The sequence below is a fragment of the Poecilia reticulata genome, chromosome 2 (genome assembly GCF_904066995.2).
Source record: "Poecilia reticulata chromosome 2, P_reticulata-male-v2, whole genome shotgun sequence".
NCBI classification, from domain to species: Eukaryota; Metazoa; Chordata; class Actinopteri; order Cyprinodontiformes; family Poeciliidae; genus Poecilia; species Poecilia reticulata.
In genome coordinates this window covers 3,542,406-3,569,857 of record NC_088831.1, presented here as the reverse complement: position 1 = coordinate 3,569,857, position 27,452 = coordinate 3,542,406, and the positions used below count along the sequence as shown (strand labels likewise).

General features: G+C 43.7%; 1 protein-coding gene across 22 annotated transcripts in view; it reads right to left on the bottom strand.

Annotated features, from left to right (window-relative positions):
* unc80 (unc-80 homolog (C. elegans)) overlaps positions 1-24,022 on the bottom strand; it is a 44,441-nt gene extending 20,419 nt beyond the window's left edge. For 8 of the 22 annotated variants that reach the window (XM_081614954.1, XM_081614973.1, XM_081614957.1 and 5 more), the window contains exons 1-29: positions 23,525-23,957; positions 23,269-23,317; positions 22,921-23,077; positions 21,309-21,637; positions 21,119-21,242; positions 20,976-21,040; positions 20,693-20,835; positions 17,356-17,629; positions 17,147-17,281; positions 16,851-17,067; positions 16,328-16,468; positions 15,017-15,285; positions 14,608-14,934; positions 13,749-13,883; positions 13,491-13,638; positions 11,309-11,359; positions 10,707-10,948; positions 8,906-9,069; positions 7,163-7,261; positions 6,795-7,003; positions 6,123-6,229; positions 5,902-6,055; positions 4,313-4,485; positions 2,866-3,078; positions 2,662-2,797; positions 993-1,126; positions 731-908; positions 443-652; positions 36-133 (exon numbers count right to left, since the gene is read on the bottom strand). In XM_081614954.1, the coding sequence (XP_081471080.1) occupies positions 36-133; positions 443-652; positions 731-908; positions 993-1,126; positions 2,662-2,797; positions 2,866-3,078; positions 4,313-4,485; positions 5,902-6,055; positions 6,123-6,229; positions 6,795-7,003; positions 7,163-7,261; positions 8,906-9,069; positions 10,707-10,948; positions 11,309-11,359; positions 13,491-13,638; positions 13,749-13,883; positions 14,608-14,934; positions 15,017-15,285; positions 16,328-16,468; positions 16,851-17,067; positions 17,147-17,281; positions 17,356-17,629; positions 20,693-20,835; positions 20,976-21,040; positions 21,119-21,242; positions 21,309-21,637; positions 22,921-23,077; positions 23,269-23,317; positions 23,525-23,616 (4,773 nt within the window). In that variant the 5' untranslated portion in view covers positions 23,617-23,957. Of the gene's footprint in view, positions 1-35; positions 134-442; positions 653-730; positions 909-992; positions 1,127-2,661; positions 2,798-2,865; positions 3,079-4,312; positions 4,486-5,901; positions 6,056-6,122; positions 6,230-6,794; positions 7,004-7,162; positions 7,262-8,905; positions 9,070-10,706; positions 10,949-11,308; positions 11,360-13,490; positions 13,639-13,748; positions 13,884-14,607; positions 14,935-15,016; positions 15,286-16,327; positions 16,469-16,850; positions 17,068-17,146; positions 17,282-17,355; positions 17,630-20,692; positions 20,836-20,975; positions 21,041-21,118; positions 21,243-21,308; positions 21,638-22,920; positions 23,078-23,268; positions 23,318-23,524 lie in introns of all 22 variants that reach the window. The other 14 variants (XM_081615026.1, XM_081615039.1, XM_081615033.1 and 11 more) reach the window with 11 other exon arrangements.
* Between the last annotated feature and the right edge of the window lie 3,430 nt (positions 24,023-27,452).

The following is a 27,452-nucleotide window of genomic DNA, read 5'->3' as shown; positions in this document are numbered from 1 at the left end:
AGCGGTGGAGCAGTAGCTCAGACTGACGGACGTACGTGGAGCCAGGACATGTTGCGGTGGTAGTTGTCTTCAGCTCCTCCTGAGCCCTGGCCCTCAGGCTCAATGCTGGGCTCACTGGTGCTGAAGGGACTTCCTGCAACATCAATATGAACACACAATAACACTTAAAGACATGCTACGTCTTTATTACCAGTTTCCAAGTTTGAAAATGAAAGAACAGAAATGAACAATAAATACCAGAGAAGGGCTCAGTTAGCTGACTTAAGTCACTCTTTGGGACACTGAGTTTAATTTTTACAGAGTATATTAGAAACAAATCTCACCAAACACACAGGTTTCCAGGTGTATGAAACTCCCAGGTCAGACCTGTTGATTATTGATCAGCCTGTGCCCAGTGGGGTTCAGGACCAAGGCGTTGTTTTGCCCCTGCACCCCGACTCACCGATGTCGGTGACGGTGTCCCTGCTCTGCGTCTGGGAAAGCAGCCCCTCCTCGTTCTCGGACTCGGAGTCCTGCCGGGACAGCTTGGTGCTCTTCAGGCTCCCTGCCCGGCGGATGGAAGACAGCGAGCCGCCCTTCTTCACGCGGAAGCTGCGGGCGCCTTTGATCTGCAGCAGCCGGGAGCCTCCGATGCGGATCTTCCTGACAGGAGCTGGGGAGCGACAGGAGCAGCAGAGATATTAAAAGAGTCTGCAGGGGGGCAGAGGGGTGCTGCCGCCCTGTGGCTCACCCTGAGTCTCCTGGGGCTTCTTCTCCTCCCCTGTGGTGTCAGACTTCAGCGTGTGGCTGCTGCTGTTCAGGGAGTCATGGCCGTCCTCGTCGTCCAGGATGCCGGCGAAGCTGATCTTCCTCTCGTAGCGATGGCGGCCCAGCTCCGGGTCCAGACGCAGCCGGCAGCTGTCCAGGTCCTGAAGCACACGGAGATGACGTATCAAGTACAGCATCTGAGGTGCTAACACAGGAAACATTTAGAGAAGAGGTTCAGAACTGACCACCAATGGCTCGGTCCGAGGGCGAGGCAAGCAGGGGAACGTCTCCCGCAGGAAGGTGGTGATCTCTAGCAGCAGCTGGCAGGCGGCCATCTTCAGGGCAAAAGGGCAGCCGCACTTCGTAGGGTTCACCGTGTCTGATGAGACAAAAACCATAGTCAGCAAATAAACTGGAGTCCATCATAAGATAGAACACCTAGAGTCACAATAAACACATAAAACCTCTAATCTGGCCACATTTAAATCCTAAACTCTTGACCTCAAAGGGTTATGAAGAAAATGAAGAAGTTGTGTGTTTATGATGACGGTGAAGACTGATCAGGTTGGATCAGCTCGTCAGATATCAGGTTACCAGAACTGGAACAACTTTTAAAGGGGCAGAAGAGACAGTTGCTGCCATCCTGTGGTCAAATTGCTCAAAACTCGAACCTTTTAATTAAAGGGGCAGTATTTTGTGTTCTCCAGGCACATAGTGACATTTTATAGCCCAATCCTTTAACTCTGTCACCTTCAGTTGTTATAAAACTGCCATATATGTCAAATATGACTTAAAAGAAATTAGAAATTTCACTTCATAACTAAATGCCTTGAAATTGGACCTCTATCTTTTAAAGGAACTCCTGCTCTTTCTGAAACTCTGCCTTCAGGAAGTCATCACAACTCATAACATGGCTCAACTAGTAACCCTGTAACGTTTTTACCACTAAGTAGCTCCCATAATGAGCTCAGCAGTTCCACCATGTCTTTACTAATTGCTTCTGGCTAGTTTGAAGGAGCTGAGAGGAGGAGTCTGAGGGGAGGGCTGCTCTGTGAGGAGGAAGCCTGGAAATTGATGGAAATGATAGAAAGCTCAAAAAAGTCAATTTTCCGTAATACTGCCCCTTTAAAGATTTAAATTAAAATACTTTAAAAAATAATAATAATAATAATCAAAAGACATTTTTAAGAACTTCAAGTTTTAGTATGAATAATTTTGGTCAAGTTCCAGTTTCATCTCTAATATTAACTGGCTTAAAAGTTGGAATGTTTTCCCTTATATACAAAGTCCAGAAACATACAACATAAAAGAAAAACTATATTTCTGACATTTCTGAAATGTTTTTAAGTAGCATATAGCAGTTCCAGATTTTAAATTTCAAAAAGTCTGTCCCATTTCAGCAAAAAGTTTGCTTTATGTATAAGTTAGTTAAAGAGTTCCCGCATCAAAAAAAGTTTTCACAAAGTGAAATTTTTATCAATTTGGGAAAAAAAGTGTGACTTTAAAATGTACATTTATAGAAATTGGTGGGATTTAAAGTCAGGCAGTAAGCCACAAAGATGCTTAATGGGATGTTACACAGAGTAGTACTGTACTGAAAACGATACATTTTAAACATGTTATGCAAATCAAAAATCTGAAAAGTGTGGTGTGTGTTAGCATTTAGCCCTCCTGATTCGAGGCTTTGCAGCAACAGCTAACATTCTTCACCAGCTTTGCAAACTGTTTGTAGAAAAGCTCCAGCTCAGGCAGGCTGGTGTCTGTGAACATCAACTTCCAAGCTTTTCTACAAATTCTCAGCTGGATTTAGGTCTGGACTTTGACTAGGCCATTCAAACAAATCAACAGGCTCTGATCTAAACCATCTTCCTGTAGCTCTGGATGTTTCCTTAAGCCAGTTTGGATGTGACTCACTGTCCTCTAAGTAGTCCTCCTCCTCATCTTCCTTCCTCATCCTGCGTTTGGTCTCTTCATCGTAGATGTAGCCCAGGATGTTGGCGGGGCTCTCGCTGTCTGAGTGACAGAGCTCACTAAGCCTGGTGCCGATGGCCTGCACAGAAGGACACAGTTAGTGGAGGCGGATGGACCAGCAGCCCGGTTTGATCCTGTTTAACTCACATCTCCCCACTGGCAGAAATGCTTGGCAGCGTTCCACTGCAGCTTCTGGTTCCTCTTGTTGCCCACTATTGGTGAGCGGCCCCTGGACAAGCCCTTCTTGGTGATGTTGACATGGTGGCCCTTCATCCACTCTGGCCAGTTGCCACGGTTGCAGCGGTGGACGAACCTGGCACACTCCAGGAACAGGGAAGCGCGAGCCACAACTGGAGCCTCCTAACAGCAGAGAGACATTTAAAATTGATTGAACAGAACTGGTCTGGCTTGCTTTTATTTTTTTAATTTTTAATTAAGTTGTCTTAATTTTTGTTCTACTGATCTGATTAATGATAGGCCAGCATGAGCAGCCTCCGCTGGCAAATGAGAAGGAGGCTACTAATTAACTAAGGAGGCATGCTAGCATGCTAGCTTTGGATAAGCTAGCATGCCTAGACTGGTTACCTAGGACTGCTACGTTCTTCTTTAAAGGAAACTTTATCAAAGAACATGGTTCTCATACAATAGTCATCATACATTAGATGCATCGAGGTGTTCTTGTCACAGTTACTGTAGACCAACGTGACTCCAAGTAGAAACATGATGGATAGGAGATGAAGTTGGTTTCTGATGGCAATAGGGCCATTCTACCCATTTTTAAAAAAATTATCATTATAAACATGTTTTGACCAATCAACTATAAAATATGTACCATAAAGAATTATAGGTTCAAACTGTTCAAATAGCAGAGCATATTATGCAATTTATTTATGGCAATACATTTATATATACATTTCCAAAAAGGTCTACTTACATTTTTGATTTCACAAAAAATAAGGCCTTATAAAACAAATTGAACTCATTCTTAAAATGTATAACATTTGGGCTCATTTTAAAGAAGCAACATTTATGTGCATAATGTCTGGCTAATAAAATATTCATATTAAAGTTAATAAACACCAAATTTGATATCTTGGATTGTTATATCTGTTAAATGGATCCATGAATGTTCAATAACAAATAAAATAAAGGTTTTACTAGTCAAAAACTAGGTTTCAATGTGCTTTCAATGTAAAATATTCCTGTAAATGTTTGAGCAGTCGCATTAAAGGTTTTAAATTAAAGCAAATTAAAGATGCTGAAGGTAGTGGAAAAATTAGGTGGAATAGCCCTTTAGCCATCTGCTGAATCCGAAGTGTTAATCAGAAGCCAATTTCAGTATACAGTAAATGTATGCTTGATGTCACGTTGGATTATCTAATGTATGACAGATATTATATTTTTCTTAATAAAGTTTTCTGAATAGAAGGTAACACAGGCATACTGGTCACTAGTGCTCTCCTCACTTTTCATTGGCAGCCGCTCAGTATTCTAATCAGAAGCTGGCTTTCAATGGATATTACCTCCTTTGACAAAAAAAAACAGTGTTGGGTGTCCAACAGTCTTAATTTTGATTATTTTCAGAAGCATGTACCAAGTCTAGAGCAGCAGCAAGGATGGAGGCATCAGGAATGGTTCCCGGCTCGCAGCAGTTGAGGAGGAACTGGAAGCGCTTCATCCCCTGCCGGATGGCGCCCAGGTTGACCACGTTCTTGTTCTTCATGGCCTCCTGACTGGCCGCTAAGCGCTCTTGGAAACCATGAGGTCCTGGAAAACGGGGCGCAGATGGAAGGTGCTGGAACAGCAAGTCGCGTTTCACAGGAAAACTGCAAAACTGGTCTCACTTTATATGAAGTAACGTGGCCTTCCAGCACATTGAACACGAATGAAAACATGAGCGAGAGAAAACAGCCACGGGCTGAGCTGACACATGAACTCCGTTTCCTTTTCTGCTTCAACTTGCTGCCAAATGACGCAAAGACAATAGCTTCAACGGCAGATCAAGTGTGAGCGCAGCCCTACAGAGATAAAGCTGTATGCAGACGACACTGTCGTTTAGCTAGCAGCTGGAAAATACCACCACAACGTCACCACAGAAGAGACAGAGGGAGCACTGACAGTGTCATGCTAGAGCTGGCATGGAGATGCTCGGCAGCAGGGAGATGCTCTCCAACAGATGATTTATTAGAGACAACGTCCAGGTTCACCAGGAGGAAACAACACAAGGCACTTCGGACAAATTGCACTCAGGTTCTGGGTCATCTTGGGATTTAAAGGGCGACTTATTGTGGAAGGAGTCGTGCCTGAGTGTTGTGGTTTTGCACAAAAAGTTTCAAAAAGTCAAAAACACTTTATGTACTCAATAATTATTAGACATTTAGAAAAAACATTTCCTGAATTACATCATTTTACTTCAAAACTAAATGGGTAACATTTAGAAATAATTACAACTAATAACCAGTATTTTGGTATGATATATACCAGGTATTAAACCCAAACAAAACTTTTTGGAAACTTCCTGGATGGGAAACTATTTAAGGAATTAACTTGGGACCAATACGGAACGCAGTAAACCCCAAATGGGGCCAATGTTTTTAGACCCTTTCCAAACCATCTTGGCTTCACATGTAGCCCAGTAGCTAACTGCCCTATCTATCTCCATTCAGGTGTCTTTACTTAATGGATGTTGTCTCTCTTTCCCAGATGAGACCCTTTCATATGCAACTAATTATTGGACCCAGGCAGGCTGTGTTTTGTTCCCAGATGTGGCCAGCTTCCATTCTCGTTAAACTCATACAAGGAAGGCCATCTGGGAACCCACAACTAATCCCATATGGGGCCCATTTCCAGCCCAAATGAGCCAGACTCAAACTATTAACATACAACTAATGAATTGCAAACCATTTTAAATGGAGCCAATGCAGGTTAGTTAATCTCTTATGCCCCCATTATTGTTGTTTTATTGTTCACAACCTTCTGGAAACTTTTTGTAGCAAAACGTCTTAGAAACATGATCCAAACATTGATGAGCTCAGAAGGTTCGGTTCAGCAGCTGTCCAGGAGACACGGGACAACAGATGGCCAAAGACAGGACGAGACAGGACACCACTGAGACAGGACAGAGAGCACGCAGAGACAAAAGCAGGATGGAGCGTGGGACACCCCAGGGTGGGGGAGGTCTACCATCTTTCTCTTCTGTGTGGTGAAGCTTGGATGGATTCCTCCTGCCAGACCTCCATTTACCGAGCCGCTTGAAGAAATTCTCCTCCTCGTCCCTGCCGTACTCCGGCCCCGCAGCGCCCCCTTCAGACAGCTTCACCGCGCTCGTGAACTTCACCTGAAACGTGAAACATGTTACGAAGTGTGCTTCCGGCTACAGCTAGGAGCTCCTCAGGGAGGCTGACCTTTGAACTCTGACGGATGAAGGAGAGCCGGTCCACTGAGCTGATGTCCAGCAGGTCCTCCACACCGTCGGTCAGCCCAGACAGGGAGGAGCGTTTCAGCCAGTTTCCTGGACCAATCAGGACAATAAAGCAACTAAAACAACCTTTATGAAACACTTTCAGCTTAATGCACATAAGCATGCAGGGTCCAACAAACAGGATTTACACAGAGTTTGAACTGAAAACATGAATTTACTTAAATAAGGTCTTTTGAGGAGGGAATTTTTGCTAATTATCAGTGGTGTTTTGCACTGAAGCCCATTGCGTAAGACATAAAGTTGACAAAAATGAACTCCCGGTCTGGAGCAGCGTGCACACATGGGACACAGACGAAGACAGACAAACGGGACAAAGAGAAGGTGAAAACATTGCATGAGGATGGATACGCATCCACATACGTAGGACAGAGCGAGTGATGGGGAGGTGGGTGGTCCTACGGCATACTAAGGCACACAGAGAGACACAAAGCAGATTGAAGAGATGAAGTGACCCAACCTCTCAGGATGAACGAACGTTGGACACAAAGCACATATATCAGATTGAGATATGGTCATGGAAATGAAGAAGACTTGGTAATTAGCCACAAGATAAAACTGAGCTGTTTAGAGATGGTTTTACGTTGATTAGACTCACCAATCGGTAGTTTGAGTTTCTTGCGGAGCGAGATGCGTCGGGATCTGGATCGGGAGCGTCGGTCGGTGGTGGTGCCAGAGTGTGCGGTGGTACACTCTGAGGTGTCCTGCTCCGACTGGCTGCTGGTGTCACTGGCGGCGCTCTGCGACTTAAACATCTTCCTCCAGAAGTCCTTCCTGCCAAGCAGAGCGCCCGGGATCTGTTCATCGCTAGCGGCACAAAGAGGAAAGGCAGTAAGGGGAGGGTGTGAATACCTAAGTACCAAAACGGCAACAACATGACACAAAGGGGAGCACAGACAGTTTGAAATGGCAGCTGGGATCAACAGAGATGATGTTTCATGGGGATGCTGTGATCTGGACACTCACTGTTCGGGGGTCTGGGGGGGTCTACTGGAGATGCAGCTGCGACACTCATCTGCAGCACTGGACACCTGACCCTTCTCCCCGGACACACCCGCCTCAGACCTGCACGCACACACACACATACCAACACAGCCCACTTGAGTAAGGCGCCAAATGAGTTCATTTGATGCAGCGAGGAGCAGGTCAGGACAAGCAACCGCAGAATGGAGCTGAACTGATCGGGTAAGGCCTCATAACGGTTCAGATGCCAACAGTTCAGTAGGTCTTAGGTGTTTCTGCTGCAGCAGGTGAAACGATGATTGTACCACCGCCAGATTTCTCTTTGGATAGGACATTAAATTCAAAGGGGTTCATTGTTGTTGCTTCTCCCAAAGGTTCAACCTTGGTTTCAACAAACCGTAGCACATTCTTCCATGAAGTTCGGTTAGGTTTTCCAGCCCTGGAAAGAGGCATTTCTTCTTCTGTTGCCATATTCCTCAGTAGAATACATTAGATTGTTGTCACATGTCGAACAAGATGGTCCTAGAGCGTTTTCAACATTTTGAAATCTTTTCACCTGTCTACTCTTTTTATCATATCAAAATTGTGCCATATTTCCCATCTGTTGATGACTGTTTGTCAAAGGCTGTCCCTGGTTTCCAGTCCCTCTCAGGATTTAAAGGCATATTCAAGGGTGTTTGGTTTCCAAACTTTTTTGCTCTATAAAAATGATGTGATTATGTTGGTGTCTTCAAGCCAAAGCCATCCAGGAGCACACGAACAGTTTGTAGCCAAGTGGGAACCATGAGAGGAAGCCTCTTCAAGGTTGAGACAATCAGATGGAGGTGGACTGTCCCCTCTGGGTCAGCCAGAGATGGATAGACAACTTTGGGTCTGTCATGGTGTCCAAAATGTTGAGCAAAAAAGGCAACGCTTTCGATCTTTGGGTCATGAGATGTGGATCACATGAGGATGACCATGAACGCCTCACCTTGGAGGTGTAATGTTGGCTTACATCTTGGACTTGTTTATCCTACAATACCCCTAAAGGTAAGCAGGGGACATTACACAGGTCATAGTTTGACATCTTTTTAGAGTCTGCTTAAAAACTTTTTCTTGTCTTTTTAAGTTGAGTTTATTGCACTTAAGGACAGCATATGAGACAATGTTACCCGAGAAAACAATGTGACCATTGTTTTGAACAATGGCTTTCTAGCTCAAAACCAATTTGCAAACCCAGTCCTTGATTGGACTTTTTTGTTTTAAATCCAACAATAACTTGTTTTTCGGTCTCTTCTTTTTGACATAAGACTTTTGTCATCAAACAGGGTCCAACAAATTCTGGAAAAAGCACAGGGCCAGAGCTAAACAACAAATTTCCCTTGTGTTTTAGCCACTTCACATAACCGGCTATTAAGCTTTGCCAGAATTATCTGCTGTAACTGGACTAAATATTGTTACCACTAAAGAGTATTACTCACTGGGTATTTATGTGGCGCTGCTGGTGTAGTCAAGTAATGTGGCAAACAAAGAGGACTTTCTCAAGTGTTTAGCCACAATATTTTGAGAATGATAGCATCAAATCATTCACTCAGACAAGATGGTGACAAGACATGAGGAAAAATAACCAAGCAGTGATGAGAAACAGTCACTGTGATTGGATACACAGAGGTTTGTTTACATTTACAGGCAAGACAGCGGGTCAGGCATTGATTAGAGAAAACACGATGACTCTCAGAATGACTCCAGCCAGTGATTGGCCACTACCTTCTTACTCCGTACTGTTTGCCGTCATCCTTCTCGTCGGGTTTCTTGGTGGCAGTCACCTTCTCGGCGCTGTCCAGGAGCGCGCTCAGCGCCACCCTGCGGAACACGTTTCCATGGGCCTCTTTTATAAACTGAACCAGCTGGCGGATGTCACAGTACAGACCCTGCAAAGGCAAATTAAGAGTGAGATCGATGTGTGAATGAGAAACCGTTTTGGAGAACGGAGCTACATTCAGGCAGATATTCGTTGTTTATTCACATCCATACAGATCAGGATGAATTCTCTGCAGCTATCCTCTCTGGACTTTATCAAAGTATCGGTTTCAGCCTGTGGCACCTTTTTATTGCAGTTCAGACTAAAGCCTTCCTTAACATAAACTAGTCATCGTTGTATTACTATTTATGAACCATAAATAACATCCTTCTTTGTGGAATCCGTGCTTCCATAAAGAAGCATAGACTTGGCATCAGTCAAATGAAGCTATAAAGCTTCATACGCTGGCTGTATTATTTTTATTTTTGAAGCATTTACACTAACATATGAACTAACAGGAGCCCTTTAGTCGAAATATCGGTTTATATACCCTTACATTAAAGAAAATAATGTGATACTGAACTAATATTATGGAAGATGGGTGGGTCTAAATTAATTAATCTTTGGAAGGACCTGGCCTCTCATTAATGGCAAAGATTGGAAGGCTAGTCTTTAGATTTATTCCAGCCATTACCTGAGCTTATGTTGTCTAGCAACAACAGCTCTAAACTTAAGCTATTAAAAAGGGAGCTCTAAATCTTGCATCTTTATTATTTATTCAATTTTAAATGACTAATGCTGGTTTAAATGTTCATGTTAGCTAATTGTAGCATATTAGCTAATATGTTCACTCATTTGTTAATATGGTGTTGCAAGCCAATATGCTAAAAACATCTAAACAAATGGTGGCCAATGTGCTAATGAGCCCATTTTAGCTAATGTGGTAATGTTTGCCTCTTAGTTAATGTTAGCATGTTACGAAGACTAGCTAAAGGTAGTGTAGTATTGAAGACTATTTCTGCTATTTGGGACAGCAGGCTACAATGAAAATTGTCATCTTCATCTGATAATTTTAACTCTAACAAAACTATTTACATTTTGATTCATTCCTCCAGACAAAGCGGAGGAAGAATAGCCGCTAAAAGCTGTGTTACTTACTGAAGCTGAAGCTAACTTGGGTGCAATACCTGGTATACATAGGAGCTAAAGCTAGCTTGTCCAGTTAATGTCACAATGAATACAAATCAACTTAACAGAATTTTCACTTTTCAAAATAATAAAAAATTAGTTCAAGTGTGCAGCATTGTTAACAGTTTCTAGTTTTAAACACATCTTTCATATTTTCTGTAAGACAACTTTAGTGCTACTTGGTGGGGAAACCAATACAGCAAGTTGATGAAGTTACAACAAAAACCAATAATGTTTGTATGTTTTCTGTTGAAGTGCTTTGTGTTGGAGTATTTATCTTGGAAGAATAATTAGTCAAATAATTTAAATAAATAATTTAACGTCACATATTCTGCTATACCAACAAATAAAAAATTTAGCTAAAAATTAAAATTGAATTTGACATTGGTCTTTTGATAAGGCGATACATAAAAGCAAAGCAGTGGTTCGTACCTTGATTGTTTCAGTCGGTACTAAGTGGTCTGTTTATGGAAAATAAGATCCGATTATACACTGTGATCACCGAGTAAAGCAGTAAGTCAGGATCTTTCTGTTCATTCATGATAAAACCAGTAGTGATGGACTTCCCGTCCCACTCACCAGGTTTTCTGGGCTGTGCAGCTCGTGTGTGGTTGAGGCACAGCGGGTGATGAGGGACTTGAACATGCAGCCCACCACCACTGCCTCCATGTTCTGCGCCAGCGACTTGTTGTCCCCCGTGGCGAAGTTGTTGCCGAAGCCCGCCTTGTCTGGAAGCAGCAGGAAGGCAGGAGAGACCGGGGATGATACAGGAGCCGGTTCAGTCGGCGGGATGGGAGTGGGAGAGGGACAATACTGACCAGCTGGAGTTGTGAGCCCATACAACAGAAAGGAGGCAAGGGCAAAGGAAAGGGGTTCGTAAAGCATATGGGGGAGAAGCAAAATCAAAAGGATTCTGGGTAGGGGATACATGCAAGTGACTAAGGCCTGCTTTAAACAGAGTAGGGGGCTTATTGTCTGGGTCCAGTTAGATGAAACTGCAAAAAAAGCCAGATTCAACACACACAGGTGTAAGTTTAGGAGTTGCAGGCGAGTTTGTCACTTTCGGACAGAGTGAGGGGTGCAGCGATGAAAGCGGTGTCTAGGGAAGGGTCTGATTGGGTGAGTAAAATCATCTTATTGCTTATGTTGACTGTTATTAATCATTAATCGTGTGTATCTACCGATGTTTCTTTTTTTCGCCCTCCTGGACCTCTCACCTGCACTGCCGTACTCTGCAAGAGAAAAGAGGCGGGGCACAAGTTGATTGACATCAGGCCGGCACAGACATGTAAGGTGGTCTCAGAAAGGACATGGCACCCCACCTCCACCAGGAGGCGACCCCAAGATGCACACAAGTCAAAAATAAAACACACAACAAAAGAAACCGAACAAGGTGCCCTGGTCACTTTCCATCAATCAAACACTCATTGCTTCAGCAACTTGCCAACTGTGGAGTATTTTGTACTAAATGACAGTACCATGTACAAAATACTTGAAAATTTCAGCGCAAAACTGGAAAACTGGCATGTTCAATGTGTCTCATAGCCACCATTAGAGCAGCAATGCAATGGGAGAAGCTTCCAATTGGCAAGTGTACAGAATGGATGAGTGAGTAAGGAAGTCAGGATTCGGCTAGTTGAAGTGGATGAAGAAAAAGTAAGCAGGAGGAAAACATCAAAAACATGTCAAGCAAAGACAAGAGGATGGAGGAGAGGGGGAAGACAGATACACACACAGACACAGGTAGGGCTGGAATGCAAAGTCAAGGTGCAGGGTGGGACAGCAGGGTCAAACATTTAGCTTTGTTCACTCCTAGTATGCTAGCTGTTATTGAGGCCCGTCTAAAGGGACAAATACTAATTTCATCACTGTTACTTCTAGAGTAATCTGTCTTCCAGAAACTGAAATCTGAGACCAGTTTAGCTTACATGCTACTTTGGCATAATACCAAAAATCTGGCGAAGGAGAGTGGTCTCTTTTTTTCTAAATCTTCAGGAAAAGCTTATCTTAATGTTTACAATGTTTATGCTTTTTTTTTTTTGCTCTTTATATACCTTAAACATTTAAATACCCTGAGATAATTCTTGTTTCAAACTTTACAAACAAACAAAAATATTATTAGCAATTTTATGTATCAGAGTAGTATCTGATAAAATTGTTACATTTTAAAGAAGTCCTTGTTTAAGCTATGATTATTTTTAATGGTGGTGTAGCTGTTAGCCAAGCTAATTGGTCCAAAGCTTTACACACTGTTGCCATTTGCTAATGCAGCATTGTATTTTTTTTTTCAGAAACCCTTAAGCTCAGCTTAATATCACACTCCCTAATGTGCCATTTTATGTTGTGTTGTAAATATTTCTAATGTCTAAGTTTGGAATATTTTTTAAAAACTTTTCATGTAGCGAGGATTATTTAAAATTGTACACACTTTGGGTTTATGCTAACATTAGCATTTCTACAATATTATTCTGGGGTCTTTTTCTCTTACACATTAAAAAAAACTTTCAGATTTAAAAAATACTTTAGTGTATTTTTTAAATCCATTTTCTGTAGTAGATAGTTTGCTATCCTCAAATTGAGGTAGGCTATATGTTAATGTTGCAATATCCAATGTTTAATTAAAGCCTGTATTCTGTAAACGTACGTGCATATGCCTTATCCAGATTTGCCTATGGCTAAAACTTGTAATAAAATGAAATCAAGTTATATATGTTAAACTTTACCAAAAAAAAAATAATAATCAGGCCCCAGCTGGGCTGTATGCTTATCACCATATTTTAATAACTTTTTTTTTGTTCCAAGCCTTACTTTAAGAAGTCAGTCTCACTTTAAAAAGTCATTTGTGAGGATTTTTTATGCCTTAGCTTAATTTTTTCCACATCTACTTTCCACTCAAAAGCTAATGTTAGCCTAAGATCTAGCATTAGCATATTTGTCTTAATGTGATGAGCAATTTTCTGTAAGAAATGAATATATTTGTTGCAGAAATATATCTGCATGCTTTTATAACTTGCTAGAACACCAGGTATTTTTTTTAAAATAATTAGCTCTTGAAAAGCTGAATGTGAATGGGAATGCATCATTTTTGCTGTTATTGGGTGCTAAGAAGTTAGCAAACTAAACTTGATGGTAAGCATGCTAACATGCCTGCTAAACTGTAGCATGTTAACATGTGAGCATGTTTTCATTCCTGACTTTTTGCAGCAAATCCTGCATATGTGTTCTGCGTTAAAGTAATGGTAGAAAAATAATGTCACATTAATATTTGTGCTGCTCAATTTTATCCAGTTTCTGCATCTGGAATCAAGACTGATGCAAACGTTTTGAGGGCTTGCATCCCACTCAGATACTCCACATACTTACTGTCAGTAATGGGCTCCATGCAGAAGCCCAGCAGTGCGTGCAGGAAATCCACAATGTTATTGAGGGAGTCTTTGTTGACATACTCGCGCATTGTTTGGCGAAACTGCACTTTGTCCAGCTTATACAGATTAGTCAGGCAGTTCTGGGCCTGCAATGAAAGATAAAATATACAATAATCATAAAGAACTGTGGGAATATCAAGCATCAAGTGTTTTCCATGTTCATAGGGAAATAATCAGCTGAGATCAAGTGTCCAACCTGCATCCTGAGGCGGTCTCCTGACAGTCCTCGGTGGCCCTCCCCGCAGCCGTAAGCGCAGCCCAGAGACTTGACTATCTTGATCAGCATGGTGAGAGCCAGGCGGTGGGTGCTGAAACCAGAACCCTCTTCCTCCTGATGAAGAAAACAAAGTCAGGCTTTCTCCCAGAAAACTTGCTATGCCCCTCAGTAGTGGTGCTAAGCCAGTCATCCAGTGGCCCACCGTGTTTTTGAGGTGAAAGACGTTCAAAGTAGACTGGAACACTGAAAATTTCACCAGGTGCACTGCAAAAACACAAAATCTTACCAAATATTTTTGCCCAGTTTATAATACAAATATCTTAATACACTTGAAATAAGACAGAACTAACTTACAAGTAGCTTTTCTGCAAGACATAGGAGCTTGTTTTAAGTCAATAATTTCCTAATATTGATTAAAAAAAAGTTCTTGTTCCATTGGCAGATTATTTCACTAATAACATGGAAAAATGTTTTTGTTATAAATGAATTTATCTGCCAATGGAACTAGAACTTTTTCATCAATATTAAGGAATTATATTTTGCTGAAAAGCTACTTGTAAGTTTGTTTTTATTGCAAACTAACTATATTTGCAATAGAAACTGGACAAAAAACACTTGACAAGATTTTGTGTTTTTGCAGCGTAATTATGCGTTATTGGAAGACATTACTGACAATACCTAAACACCAACAATAAAGTCTTAAAAAAAGGGAAACATAAAAAAAATAAAATAAGTAAAACCCTGCTTAGCCTGGCAAATAAAGCCTGGTGGCCTGCCAGGCTTATAATCCTCTGGAAGTGTTTGAGATTAAAATCTACAGAATAAACTCTGAACTCACCTTTTTATCATTCTCTTTGTTATTCTTGACGTCATCCTTGCTCCCCTGCCCGCTGCCTCCGCCGCTCCCCCCTCCTCCACCTCCGTCTCCACCCCCTCCGGCTCCTGGAAGCGGGCCACCGCCCTGGGCGCCACCTGCCAGGCTCTGGCCGGCCGGGTCTTTGGCCCGGGCCTCCTGGTTCTCCTTGTTGTCCGGCTTGGACAGTTTCTTGCCCATGCCGGGGACGACGCCCAGCTGCAGCAGGCAGTCGATGATGTTGAGCGCCACGTCGCAGATCCTGGAGCTGATGTCATGGGCGAGGACGGCGTAGAGCGCCCGCAGCACAGCCTGGTGCGGGAAAAGGTAAAGTGCATTATGCCGCTTGACGGAGCCGTCAGGAGATGCGTTCAGGGTCCGGCTAGTTCCCCACCGTTAGGTCCAGCATGCCGTTCTTCAGCACGAAGTTGTTGGTGCCCTCAATGTTTTCGCCCTCCTCCAGGCAGGAGTAGTTGATGCAGGAGTCGGTGAGGCTGCGGGGCAGGTTGGTGCAGGCCAGCGGCTCCACGGGGATTTCGGGCGCAGCGGACGGGTTGCACAGCTTCTTCATGTGCTCGGTGAAGAAGTCGGCGTAGCCCACGTTGAAGGAGGCCACCGTGGTGTTGAACGCCGCCATGGTGATGGTGGAGATCTGAGATCGCACTTCATAAAAACAGTTCAGTGTTTTAATGCAAATCTACCAATTCATAAAGCATGACATCCCCAAAAAGGTTTTCCTTCGACTGAATTTTCCCCCATTCTCTTCCATTTTTAATAATTACCAAAGCATATGACACGTAAGTGGCCATCTTTTTTTTTATAAAAATTGAAAAAAAAAACCTAATTAACAAATTAACAGTAATAAGTGATCAGTACCTTCTGCTCTACTTACTATTCCCGTTATTTATTTATAACTTCTATTATTTTTATAAACCCCACAAAATTTCACAAGCTGAAAATTAAAAGTTAAAGGGAATAGGAAGAAACTTCTAATCAGTCCATTTAACTTTTTTGGCCGACAAAAACATGTAAGTAACTTGAACTTCATATTCTGGAAAGTTAGAGAATTTTTGGAATTTTTATTGATATTTATGTCCTATTTTTGAGAGCTACAAACCTCTTTACTTATTTTTATTTTCCTTTTAAATCAAAGTCATCAAATCTCACAAAACATAAATAATCGTGCTGGTAAATTAACCATGTTTAACAAATTTCAGGTTGCATCAAGGTGCCTGATATGTTGAAAAAAATGTGGTCTTTTTTCTTGTTAGCATTTATTATCGCTTGATGAGTTACATGGTTATGATGATAAAAAAACAGATTGAGAAAAACATTTTACTAATTAATTTTCCTGTTATTTATTTATAACTTCTATAAATAAACATCTAAGGGTTTCCATAGATTCTCATGGTACAGAAACAAAAACAACAAAAATAGGTGATCAGTGAAGTTGTTTTCTGCTTCAGACCAGGTTCTGAGTGTCGCTCTGCGTCTAAAACCAGGCCTGCTATCTGTGTGTGTTTGTCTCAATAATAACTGTGTTATGTAACCCGGCAGAGACAGAAACATCCGCCATCTTCTAACAGATCTAATTAACGGCGAAACAACACGACTCCTGGACTCTGTTTCTTAATAAACCATGACATGTTTATTAACGGTTTCCGCCGGTAGCTCCTCCCTCTTTAGCCCCGTTATCCCGGCTCACCTTCCTTCACCGTGTTGTCGCTGTGGCTGTTGGAGTGGTCAGGCATGTCTCTGAGCAGGGAGTGGTGGGAGTGGGAGTGCTTGGCGCTCAGGCTGTCGGCGTCAGCAGCTGTGTCCGTGCTGCCTCTGCGTGTGAATTTACCTGGAAAGGAAAGGAAACACGAGGGGATTCACACGCCGTTTTTGAAGAAAAACCTGAACAGCAGATGCTGCTGGAGGCTAGATGAGCTGGAAAATCTCAATCTGTGTAACTGCAGCTCACAAACAGCAGTATATCACCTCCTCTGCTATTACAATTTCCTTTCAAAATAAACAAGCCAGCAATTTTGAAAACCTTCTGGTTCAAATCATTTAATCTCCTTTCCTTTGAGCTTTTATTGTAGGTTACTGAAGTAACTGGAGTGTTAAATGTTTCATCTTATTTAAGGTTTCAACTGTAAGAACTAAGACTTGAACAAGTCAGTTACCCTGAACAGAAACACTGGAGGAGAATGTGACTGGAGGTCAGCAGCGTCGTGACCTACCCATGATGGTGGCCTGCCAGCCGCCGCGGTCCAGAGCCCGCCGCTCGTCGCCCAGGCCCGAGAAGCTTCCGAAGGAGAAGGTGCTGCGTGTGGGCGAGACGTCCAGGTGGTCGTCATGCAGCAGGAAGGGGACGCCCATGCGCCGCTGCCGCTTCTTCCCGGCGTGATGGAAGGGAATGGAGCCCTTCCTCTCCCGGTCCTCCCGCCGGTTCTTGAACTGCAGCACAACCAGAAGTCTTTAGTTGTGCTGCTAAAGACTACAGAGCCCTGCTATAGGGTCAAACTAGGGCGCTGACCTTCTTGAAGATGTTCATGCCCAGGTCAGAGGACAGGTCTGGGACGGCCTGTCGGCGCAGGTTTGTGAGGGAAACCTTGGCAAAAGTCTCGGTGCTCAGAGATTTGCCCTCTTCGTTGCACTTCAGACTCATATCCTTACAGCAAAGCAAAGCCTCAGTCAATCAAGTTGTTGTTAAATCTGACGATGGTGAGTGGCTGCTGTTGCTACCTGGGTCTTGTGGGTGTTGACCAGCGAGGGCGTGGCAGCCACCATGGAGCTGCTGCGAGGGCGGGGCAGCGGGGTGACCAGGGGTTCCGGGTTGCGTTCCGGTCTCTCCTCCATGATCTGCCTCAGGCGCTGCAGGTAGTACATCAGGGCCCAGTGCACGCCCTCCTCCGTCCAGTGGGGCTGCAGCAGGCAGCGCAGCACCGCCACGTCGAAGTAGGTGGCGTACCGGGCGCGGTGCGCCAGAGACGCCGGCAGACCAGCGGGAGCTGACGTCCTGGAGGAACAGAGACTTAACAGCTGATGCAACCACAGGTTTGGTCAGATCAATATCATCGTCAATGTCTGAGACCAGCTGAGTCGTTAGAGAAGTGAAAAGGACCTCAAAGCCTCCAGTCTGGCTACAGAGTCATAAAGAAAGCAATTAAATCAAAGACCATTTTGTTCCTAAATCACCACGCTTACATCATCGCTGCTTTCCCCCCTTATACTTCGGTAGACTCGGTTCAATTGGGACCAAAACTGAAACATTTGTTCCCTTTCCAGCTCTCTGCTTTGAGTCAAACCAACCAAACACATTGAACGCCCCCTTCTTGCTTGTGATGGCACTTCACCAAGAACCACCGAAACCCTCTGAAGAAGACACTGAGCATCAGATTTTAGTAGTGGAGGATTTCTCTTCCGTCTTTGGCTAAAGGCCACAAACCTTTTCTCCTACTAGCGCTAGGCTAGCTTGTTTTATCGGTTATATTTACCCAGAATACCATGCGCTGCAGTCCACTTCCTGCTTTTGGTGCGGTCTCTGGTCCGCTTGGTGTTCACATATGCATTCAATATGTACCAAAGTTAATTTCAACCAAACCGAGACTGAGGTTTGTAGGACTAGAGTTCACTTTGGTCCTCTATAAAATGATAACAAATTAATTTACCCGCAAGTCTTTTACTGTGTTAATTCCCCTCATCTTCAACAAGAAATCCTGCAAGTCTGAAAACATTAGCTCTTTTTTGCCAAAGTTAGGATGGGGGAACAAAATATTTTAACCACCTTTATACAAGGGGAACATAATCTGTTCCCCTTGTATAAAATGGAAACAAATTAATTTACCCGCAAGTCTTTTACTTGCGAGTAAAAGACTTGTGGGATCAAACTTTAGAGTTTGATTCTGCGTTCACACTTTACCAACCAAACCGGACTTTCAAGATAAATGGACCGGAGTTGGATTAAAACGGGCTGAACTCGGCTGATGGGAACCATGCTATAAATGACTTAGTTTTGTATCTACTCCCAATTTTCTAACTTCATGTAGTAAAATGTTCTTGAAGCTTGTTGCCATCATCTGTCCTGGTTGACTTTGTGTTAACACACAAACTTCCTACTTGATTTTTAATGTCTTTGCATACGGCCGTTTCTCCATGTATATAGCAGAATTTTAACAGAAACCAGCACATTTCCCTGTTAAACTGGGTGATTATTCATATTTTGGATGTTTTGTTTTTATCTCACTAAATATTGAAGTTATTTAGTGATTACCTGGTGGACATTCCTCTGAACAGATATGAAGAACAGATAGATGGCGATTATTTCCATTTTCTTTACAATCTGGTATTATGGGACCACACCTGCCATTATAAGCACATTGTACTGATCACAGCCAGTCGATGGGGTGAATCTAGTTAAAACGAGAATGAGGGGAAGCTGACAGCTCTGAGAAATCACAGCACACATCACTGGCCTGCATGGCCGGGATTATTTTGGGAGACAAGAGTTCCATTTGGGGATGGAGTTTACAGGACGAAGCATGACGCGGCTCGGCTTCTGCTGTCGGGACTCACGTTCTACTGCTCCGCCTCACTTCAACTCTCACTGCTTTAATCTAGAAATCTGGTCAGTCAACGGGGATAATAACAAAAGGGTCCTGCTGTCCACTCCTCCTGCCACAATGCCTCATTAATAATCCATCAGAGGAGGATGGAGAACAAGGGCAGAGCCCGCCTTCAGCATCCTCTGGGCAGCAGCAGGGGGATGGAGGGGGGGAGAGACGGAGCCTTGGCCTACGTGAGTCCACTATAAATAAGCTGGATGAAGGTCAGCGCTCGCTGCAGAGAAACATATTGGGAACCAGAAGAAGGGGAGCGAGGGACAGAGGGAGGGCTGGGATAATCTGCGGAGAGCCGTAGCGGACGACGCCTCCTCCTTCCCTCCTCTGCTGTTGTCGGGTTGCCACGGAGACCCAGTGACGACAGTCCCCGGCACAAGGGGGAAGATGCAGCAGCCTGGGTCGCCATGGAAACTACCTCCGCATCAGCAGCGGCTTGGCGAGAGGTGCGGATGGCGCCGCGGAGACGGGACGGGAGCGAACGGCGTGGATCGGCCCACGCCGGAAACGGCCGCAGAGTGGAGGAGGAGGGATAAAATCGGGAGTCTGACTGATGAGGAAACAGAGAAACGGAGCCTCTAATCCCACCTGAGGCCTGCAGGACAGACACATCAGGACCCCCACAGCCCATAAACAAGACCTGGATTTGTGGGATTGTCATGGTTCTGAATCACATGAATGAATCCAACCTGATGTGACAGACTTGGAAAAACAAAAACACCCACATGGAATACAAAAAAAACAAAACAATTTTGGAATATTTCCTCATTGATAGAGATTCTCCCCAGCTTTGATGCCAGATCAGACATTACTTGAGCACAATTACCCTGGTTATGTGGGTTAAAGTGAGAACAGTGAGAGAAGAGCCTCTGTGTCTGCCTGATGAGACAGAACAGCTATTAATATAAGCTGAGCAGTTTATCTGACGGAAGCCTGAAGAGCTCATTTTTCACTCCCCGCCAACATGGTGACGTTCCCTGACTATTACTCTGCTGGTGTAACGTTTCCAGGCCTCATCATATAAAATTAGAAAACGGCTGCTATGTCTACCGGAGGAGGTAGAAAGTCTCTGGTTGCTATGGAAACACCTGCTTTTCTTGGGAAGCAGTTGGAGGGTCCGGATTTAAAATAAACAGGCCCTGATCTAAAAGTCAGGTCAAAAACCAAAATAAAACCCTGATTACAATAACCTTCTACTCTGAACATGAACATTTTTTTAATGTTTTTTAAAAATTTTATCAAGGAATATTATGGGAGTGGATCAGAGTGTGACTGAATCAATATGACAGAAAAACAGAAATCCTAATCCAGAAGGAGATTCACAAGGAGAAACGTGACAAAAATACTCACATTTTGATGTATAAAATGTACCACAACGTATCATAACTAATCAAATATGATGTTAATATGAACATCAGCTCATCATTATTAAACCCTGTTGGACTTCAGGTTAAGGTGCTCACTTTTTCTTGGAGGGCCCCTTGGCCGCCGGGGGCTGCTGGGATGTCCCTCCCTTCTCCACCGAGTTGGCACGGCGACAGCTTTGCTCACCTGCTGCAGGGGAGGAGGAATCTGATTGGCCGGCTTCACAGACCACCTGGAAGCCCTGTGGGTTTGTAGACGGGCAGATAAGACAGACAGGAAGAAGGGCGGACATGTGGCGTTGATGAATCCCAGAGGCAGGAACCAGAAGGGGACGAACCGCCAGGCTGAATCTGACGAGAGAGCAGCTAAACACTGACTCACCAGGGGACTCTGGTTGGCAGACCCCTGGGGGCTGCACTGGTTGTTGACTGGGGAGTTCCTCTTAGCTGGCGGGACAGAACAGAGCCCGTTATGATCCTGATCATGAACAAATGAGAACAGACCCCCTCTGGTCTGGTGTTTACCCGTCACAATGTTCCGGACTGGTTTGATTAGGGTGGTGAAGGCCGGGATGTCGGGCTGCCGGTGCTCCCACATGGGCTGCCAGATCACCAGGCCGCTGGCCAGCCTGAAGGTCAGGTCCGACTCCTGGACAGACAAATGTTAGACTCCGGAAAGCCCCGGTTCTGGTGCCGGGTGTGAAGCGGAACGCACCTTGATGCGGTGGATGAGTGGCGCGAACAGGAACACGAACAGCTCCACAGTGGCCATGCTCTTGTGGAACAGCTTGGCCCGCGCGCTCTCGTCATCCTCCAGCAGGGAGCTGCCGTGCTGCAGCCCCGAGCCGGAGCCCGAGCCGGGGCCCCCCGGGGAGGAGCCCTGGTTCCCCAGCGGCTGGAGGAAGGCGCTGCTGCTGCTGCCGCCCCTGGACCAGCCCTGGTTGCCCAACGCCTCCTGGTTGCACTCCTGTGCGGCGTCCAGCAGCATCCAGTGCAACGTGTGCAGCAGCTTGGTCTCCGCCACGCCCAGCTTGTCCTGGTGGCCTGACAGGGGGGGAAGGACAACTTTACCTCTGACGTCCAGAGGACAGCAGGTGGCAGCTACCCAGGATGGCATTAAACATGGGGGAGCAAACACAACACTTAACAGGTGAACTTTTGGTTTGATGGTTGTGGTTCCCCGTCTTACTGCTTTACAAGCAGCATGGGATCTTTTCCCTGCATTTTCATTGGCTGTGAAGCTACAAATGGAGATAGCCGGTTATTGCTTTTAGCTGTTTGGCTTCATCAGTCTATGACAGGACATGTTTGGAACGTACAGAACCAAACTCTGACTCCAGAATGAATGGATTGTCGTAGCAATCTTTAAACATTTAACTGATAACAGACCCGAACACACAACAGGGCATTGTTCTGCTGTACCACACTTTGTAACTGAAGGTAACTGGACTGAAGCTGCATCACTCATTACTCACCTTATGCAAATTAACTGGAACTAACCAGGATGTATATAATCGGTTTAAACTGAATCAAAAAACATACAGAACTGACTTGGACTGAAATCATTAGACAACTAAGAATCTGCAGTCTCTCTCTCTCTCTCTCTCTCTCTCTCTCTCTCTCTCTCTCCTTCTCTCTACTGGATCAGAATTAGGTTTCAAATGCTTGAGATCTCCTCTAGAAACACATCTGTCTATTTCTACAGTTCAAACACCAAATATACATTAATACGCATAATATTCGTAGTGGAAACCACCGTAGCCATAGAAGCCAATATCTACCCGATTCCTTAATTTTGGTTTTCAGCCAATCAGTGCCACAGTAAGTAAAGGCTGCTCCTGGATTGGCTGCTTTGTAAACACCAGCCTATAGCCTGTCTAGTAGTGTTTAGATTTTAGTTTCTCAAGCTGCATTTTACAGTGTAACGTTTACAGAAAAGCACTAAACCCGGTGGAGGTTTACTGTATTTGTAACTGGTTAACTTGTCTCAAACTGAACTTTGTGCATTTTAAAATAGACCTGAATTAAAATTCTGCTGTACTGAATGAATTAGGTGGTTAATCATATTCTCTAACTACATAGTGAGTCAGTCAGAGGCTTCTTCAAATTAGTTGTAATACAGACTGCTACAGGAGATCTCTCCTCTCCACAGCCACCATCTAAATTAACTCTTTAATCAAATGGGTTTTTACATAAACTGATCTGTAATGAATGAATAGAAACTAGATTAACTGGATTAATTAGGCAGGAAAAAGTTGAACCAATCCTATACACTGGAGAAAAAAAGCAACAAAAAAAGTCCTTGTGTAGGATCACCAGAGCCTCACCCAGCTTGTTCCTGTTGGACAGCAGGATGGAGGTGCAGTGCAGGACGTGGGGCAGCGCAGCCTGGACCAGCTCCCAGCGGGAGATGCTCTGGATGGCCTCGGACAGCGCCGGAGACAGGCCGTGCAGCTTGTTCTCCACCAGGACCCGCTCAAAGGACTGGGCCGGCGTCCAGAGGCACAGGGGTGGGGGGGACAAACGGGGATTAAAGCAGCCTTTCTTTGCTGTGTGAGGGGCCCGGGTGGCCCCTCCAGCAGCAGCAGCAGCATTATGGAGATGAGTTCACTTGAAGCAGGAAAAGCACCGGCCTGCAGGTGCATTAAGGTAAAAACAGACAGATTATGACTCACCACGCAGGAAGCTTCATACTGTTTCCCCAACTTCGGCCGCAGGAAAGCACTGAAACCACATTAACATGATTGGAATCAGATTACCTCCACCACAGCTGCGCCTGCCCTACTTTCTGGGGGCAAATTTGCGTTTCCAGGTGCGGCACTTTACATCAAACATGCAACCACCTCCAGGCCCCCTTCCCTCTCCTCCACATCTCCCTCCAGAACCGAACCCGAACCAATACCAGACACCTGTTATCCCGCCTCCACCGACCTGGTCTGCCTCCAGAGGAAGGTCTGGATGGGGAACGGGACTCCCTTCCCGCATTCCGGCTCGTTTTCGTCCAGGCTCTTCCTCTTCACCATGTTGTCCCCGGACCGGTGCTGCTGGCTGACCGGGAGCCGCGGCTGGCGCTCCCGCTGCGGCTGCGGCTGCGGCTGCGGCTCCTGGCTCCGTCCAGGTGATCCGCACAGCCTTCCTCCCCCGCTTCCCTCCTCAGCACATGATTGGGTTCATCCTGCGTAAAATGGCTGCAAGTGTCGATCGGCGGCTGTGGAAACTGAGAGGGAGAGAGAGCGGCGGCAGGAGGAGGAGGAGGAGGAAAAAGGGGGAGAGCAAAATGATTTCTGCACCTCCGCGGAGCAGCGGGCTGGAGCCGATCGTTTCTGGTTCCTCCACCCCGCAGAGGGGGGCTCTGTTCGGGGTGCAGCTCGTCTAAAGACTCTAAAGTCTCTGCTGACATCTGTCAGCATCAACAGGTTGGTTAATGACCTGGGAAGAAACATCATCATCAAGTCTGACCTTCATCCGATAAACCAGGATTACAGATGTCTTACTGTTTTATAATTAAATATGAAGGCTGATTTTTTAACACCTATGCGGGGACTGAAAGATGAAACACACCGTTTAACTAACGATGATTTCACTTTTCCTAACCTGATCATATCGGTCGTAAAGCTCGTGTATTGTATTCAGGTGACGTTCGATGTGGACCATATGGGCGGTTGCCCAGGGCAGCATCAGACATGTGGGTGGTTTTCTATTGGTTTTATGCATGTGTGTAGTAATTTAAAGCAGATGCTGTCTGAAACCTGCACATGCTTCAGCTAAAAATGTTATGCCAATTTTATAATATGCCCTTGTCCCTATTGTTCCGTTTTATGATTCAACAGTGCTGTTAGTGTTTGTTAATTTTAAAGTGTGTTCTTTTAAATAAGAATTTGTTCTTAACTTACCCGGTTACAGTACAAAAAAAGAAGAAGAAAAAAGGTTATTTTACTCTTTTTTTTTTAATTGGACTGCAGTATATTTATTTAATCCTCCCCAAAACTTGAAATTATTTCCTATGTTTTGATTGGTTGTGAGGCGATACAAGAAGAAACTTCCCTAACAGGATAAAATGGTAAGCTCCTGTGTTTAATTTTATTTTCGTCCAGTTTGATCAAACTTTATATGTCAACCAAGGCATCAAAACAATGGTTGGGTGTTTTGCTTCTTTCAGTATAAAATTAAAAAAGTATCATTGAAATTTCTTAACTGAAAGAACATGCTGCTTTTTTAATATTTCATGCATGGAAAAAGCAAGTAAGCTCAACTAAAAGAGAAATTAAATCCAGTCTCTCACTCTTTTTCCCCCATTTATGTTCTATGAAGAGAAAACAAATAAAATGCTTCATAAACTATTTTTGTCATGTGTGAAGTTTTTATGTTTTTTTTGGACAGGTTGTACTGAAATGTGAATTTCCCTCTGGGATTAATAAAGTACATTAATTCATTCACATGTAGTTACAATGAATTCTTTCGGATGGAAGCTTTGCATATACTTTTAAGTTCTTAAAACGCCCTCACCTCATGGGGTTAAAGGGTATGACACACCTGTGTTGAACAGAAACACCTGGTCACCCTGTGGTTCTGGCAGGTGAGGCTCCACTTGAGGTGCTGGATCACACCTCCACCAGGTAGGTCAGGTCTGGCTGAAAGGGCACATCTAACACTCAGCTCCCTAAAAGAGGCAACCAGCCTCTTCTCCTGTCACATGGATCCACCCTCCTGTCAGCACCAATCCAAGAAATAAACTTCTGTGGCTCCGGTTCCTCTTGTCTCCCTCCATACAGGTGGGTTCAATTACTACTCATCAGCTCCTCCACAGCCTGTTCATAAAATAATCCCAATTGTACAATATTTGTCATTCTTCCTGTAAACTGGCATAATGGATGCATATTATGACATCCACCGGTTTGTCGGGGTTCTGTTCAGATCAGAACCAGGACGGTTTGGGTGATTAGATTAGGGGTACCCAAACCTTTTGACACCAAGATCTATTTTTTTTCCCACCAGCCGGCTGAGATCTACCACATGATACAAAGATATAAAAATTGTAAATTGAAACTCTATTACCATGTTTTATATGCGTTACAGCAGACATATTAAAGTGTTAGAAAACCTCATGCAGTTTCTTCCTCAGTGAGATTCTGACACTGGGAGGAACTTGCTGGTTTCTCATAGTAAGAAGCTGGTTGCAAACCAGAGGCCAGCAGGCATCAGAGACAAAAATAAATAGCATGTTTGATAGAGAAAAACCCTCAGTCTCTGTGCTCAAAGCAAGAGAAAACAAAACAATATGGATCAGATGATATTTTCCAATCTGCTGTCAGATTTTGGTGACCCTGTGTGAATTGTAGTCTGTTTGTTGAGTGTGACCACCAACAAGGCATTTTAAGCTCACCATCTCACTTTCACAGAAAGTCACCATTATTTTTATCCATTCTCTGTAAATTAACAATAACTTTTAGCATTCCCAAAAGATAAAGAAAAATGTTCTTCCTTTAAACATCATTTTAATCCCCACAAAGAAGAAATAAACAGCAACAAAACATGTGACTCAAACCAGCTTTGGTGCCAACGCTGACTTTCCTAAATAATGACTCATCCTCCTCCTGTCACGATCTCTGGGTGTTTGGGATTTTGTTTGAGTTGTTCTGATCATTCCCTTGTTCATTTATGTTCCTATGGTCTCAACATGTTCAGTTCATTTTTTTTTTGCTCATTATTATTTCCATAGACATTCATTTTCTTTCAGTTTTGTTTCTTGTATACATTTATTTATTTTAGATTTTCAGGGTTTTCCTCTAGGTTTGTAGTTTTTGAATCTTAGTTTTCTTTTGTGTTAATTGTACCTCTTTTCCTCCGATTAGTCCATCTGGTTCCTTTTTGTCATTTTCACCTATGTTTTGATATTTAAGCTCCTGGTTTCTTCCATTTCTCTGTTTCTCTTTCAGGCCCTGTTCCCTTCATCTGCAAGTTTTGATTTTTCAAAGTGAAAAATAACTCACTTCACATCTGAGCCTGTGTCTGAATTTGCATTTGGCTCCAAATGAAAACCAAACACAATACCTCTCATTGACTGGCTAATGCTAACCAAATTAATCAATCTCACTCTGTGTTCTGTAAACACTTCTGGGTCAGCTACACAATGTTTATGGGATGGATCAGTGTACTTCTTGGAATCTTTCCAATTTAGCGGCCAAAGCGTGGGACAACACTACTGACAACGTTTACAGGTCGAATAACAGAATTAACCGCACTTTCGTGTCAGCAGATTAAGCTAACCATGAAGCTAGCTGTTAGCCGTTGAATAAAAATGAAAGAAAATGCAAACCAGAATACATAGTTTCAGAAATTTTACATTTTTTCAACAAATTTTAATGATAGTTTTGTTGTTTATTTGGTCATTAGCTAGCTAATGCTAACCAAACCACAATCAGTTTCATTTGTGACTAAACATTCTTCTGGACCAACATTCAAATTAATATTTGAGTAGAAATCAGTGAAGTTTTTGTATTCTGACCAGCTGATAGCCAACTGGCTAATGCTAGCTAAACTACAATCAGTCTCAAAAGTCTCTAACATTCAATGTAATACCTGTAGGTTGTGACCACAGTGTGGGGACTTAATGACAAACAACACTGCCTATCCTTAGAAAGATATCTAGACTGAAGATATGTAGAATGATTTATAATAAATAATTACAGTGTCTGGAAAAGTATTCCTGCTACGCAAAGTCTCAAAGTTAAAATTCACAACAGAAGAGTCAATTAGAAAATAGCTAGCAAAAACTGCTTTGAGATAAGCCAAGTAAGCCGTTTTTTTAAAAAAAAGTAATGACCATAAATAAAAAGCATTTTCTTGACCTTATCATGGA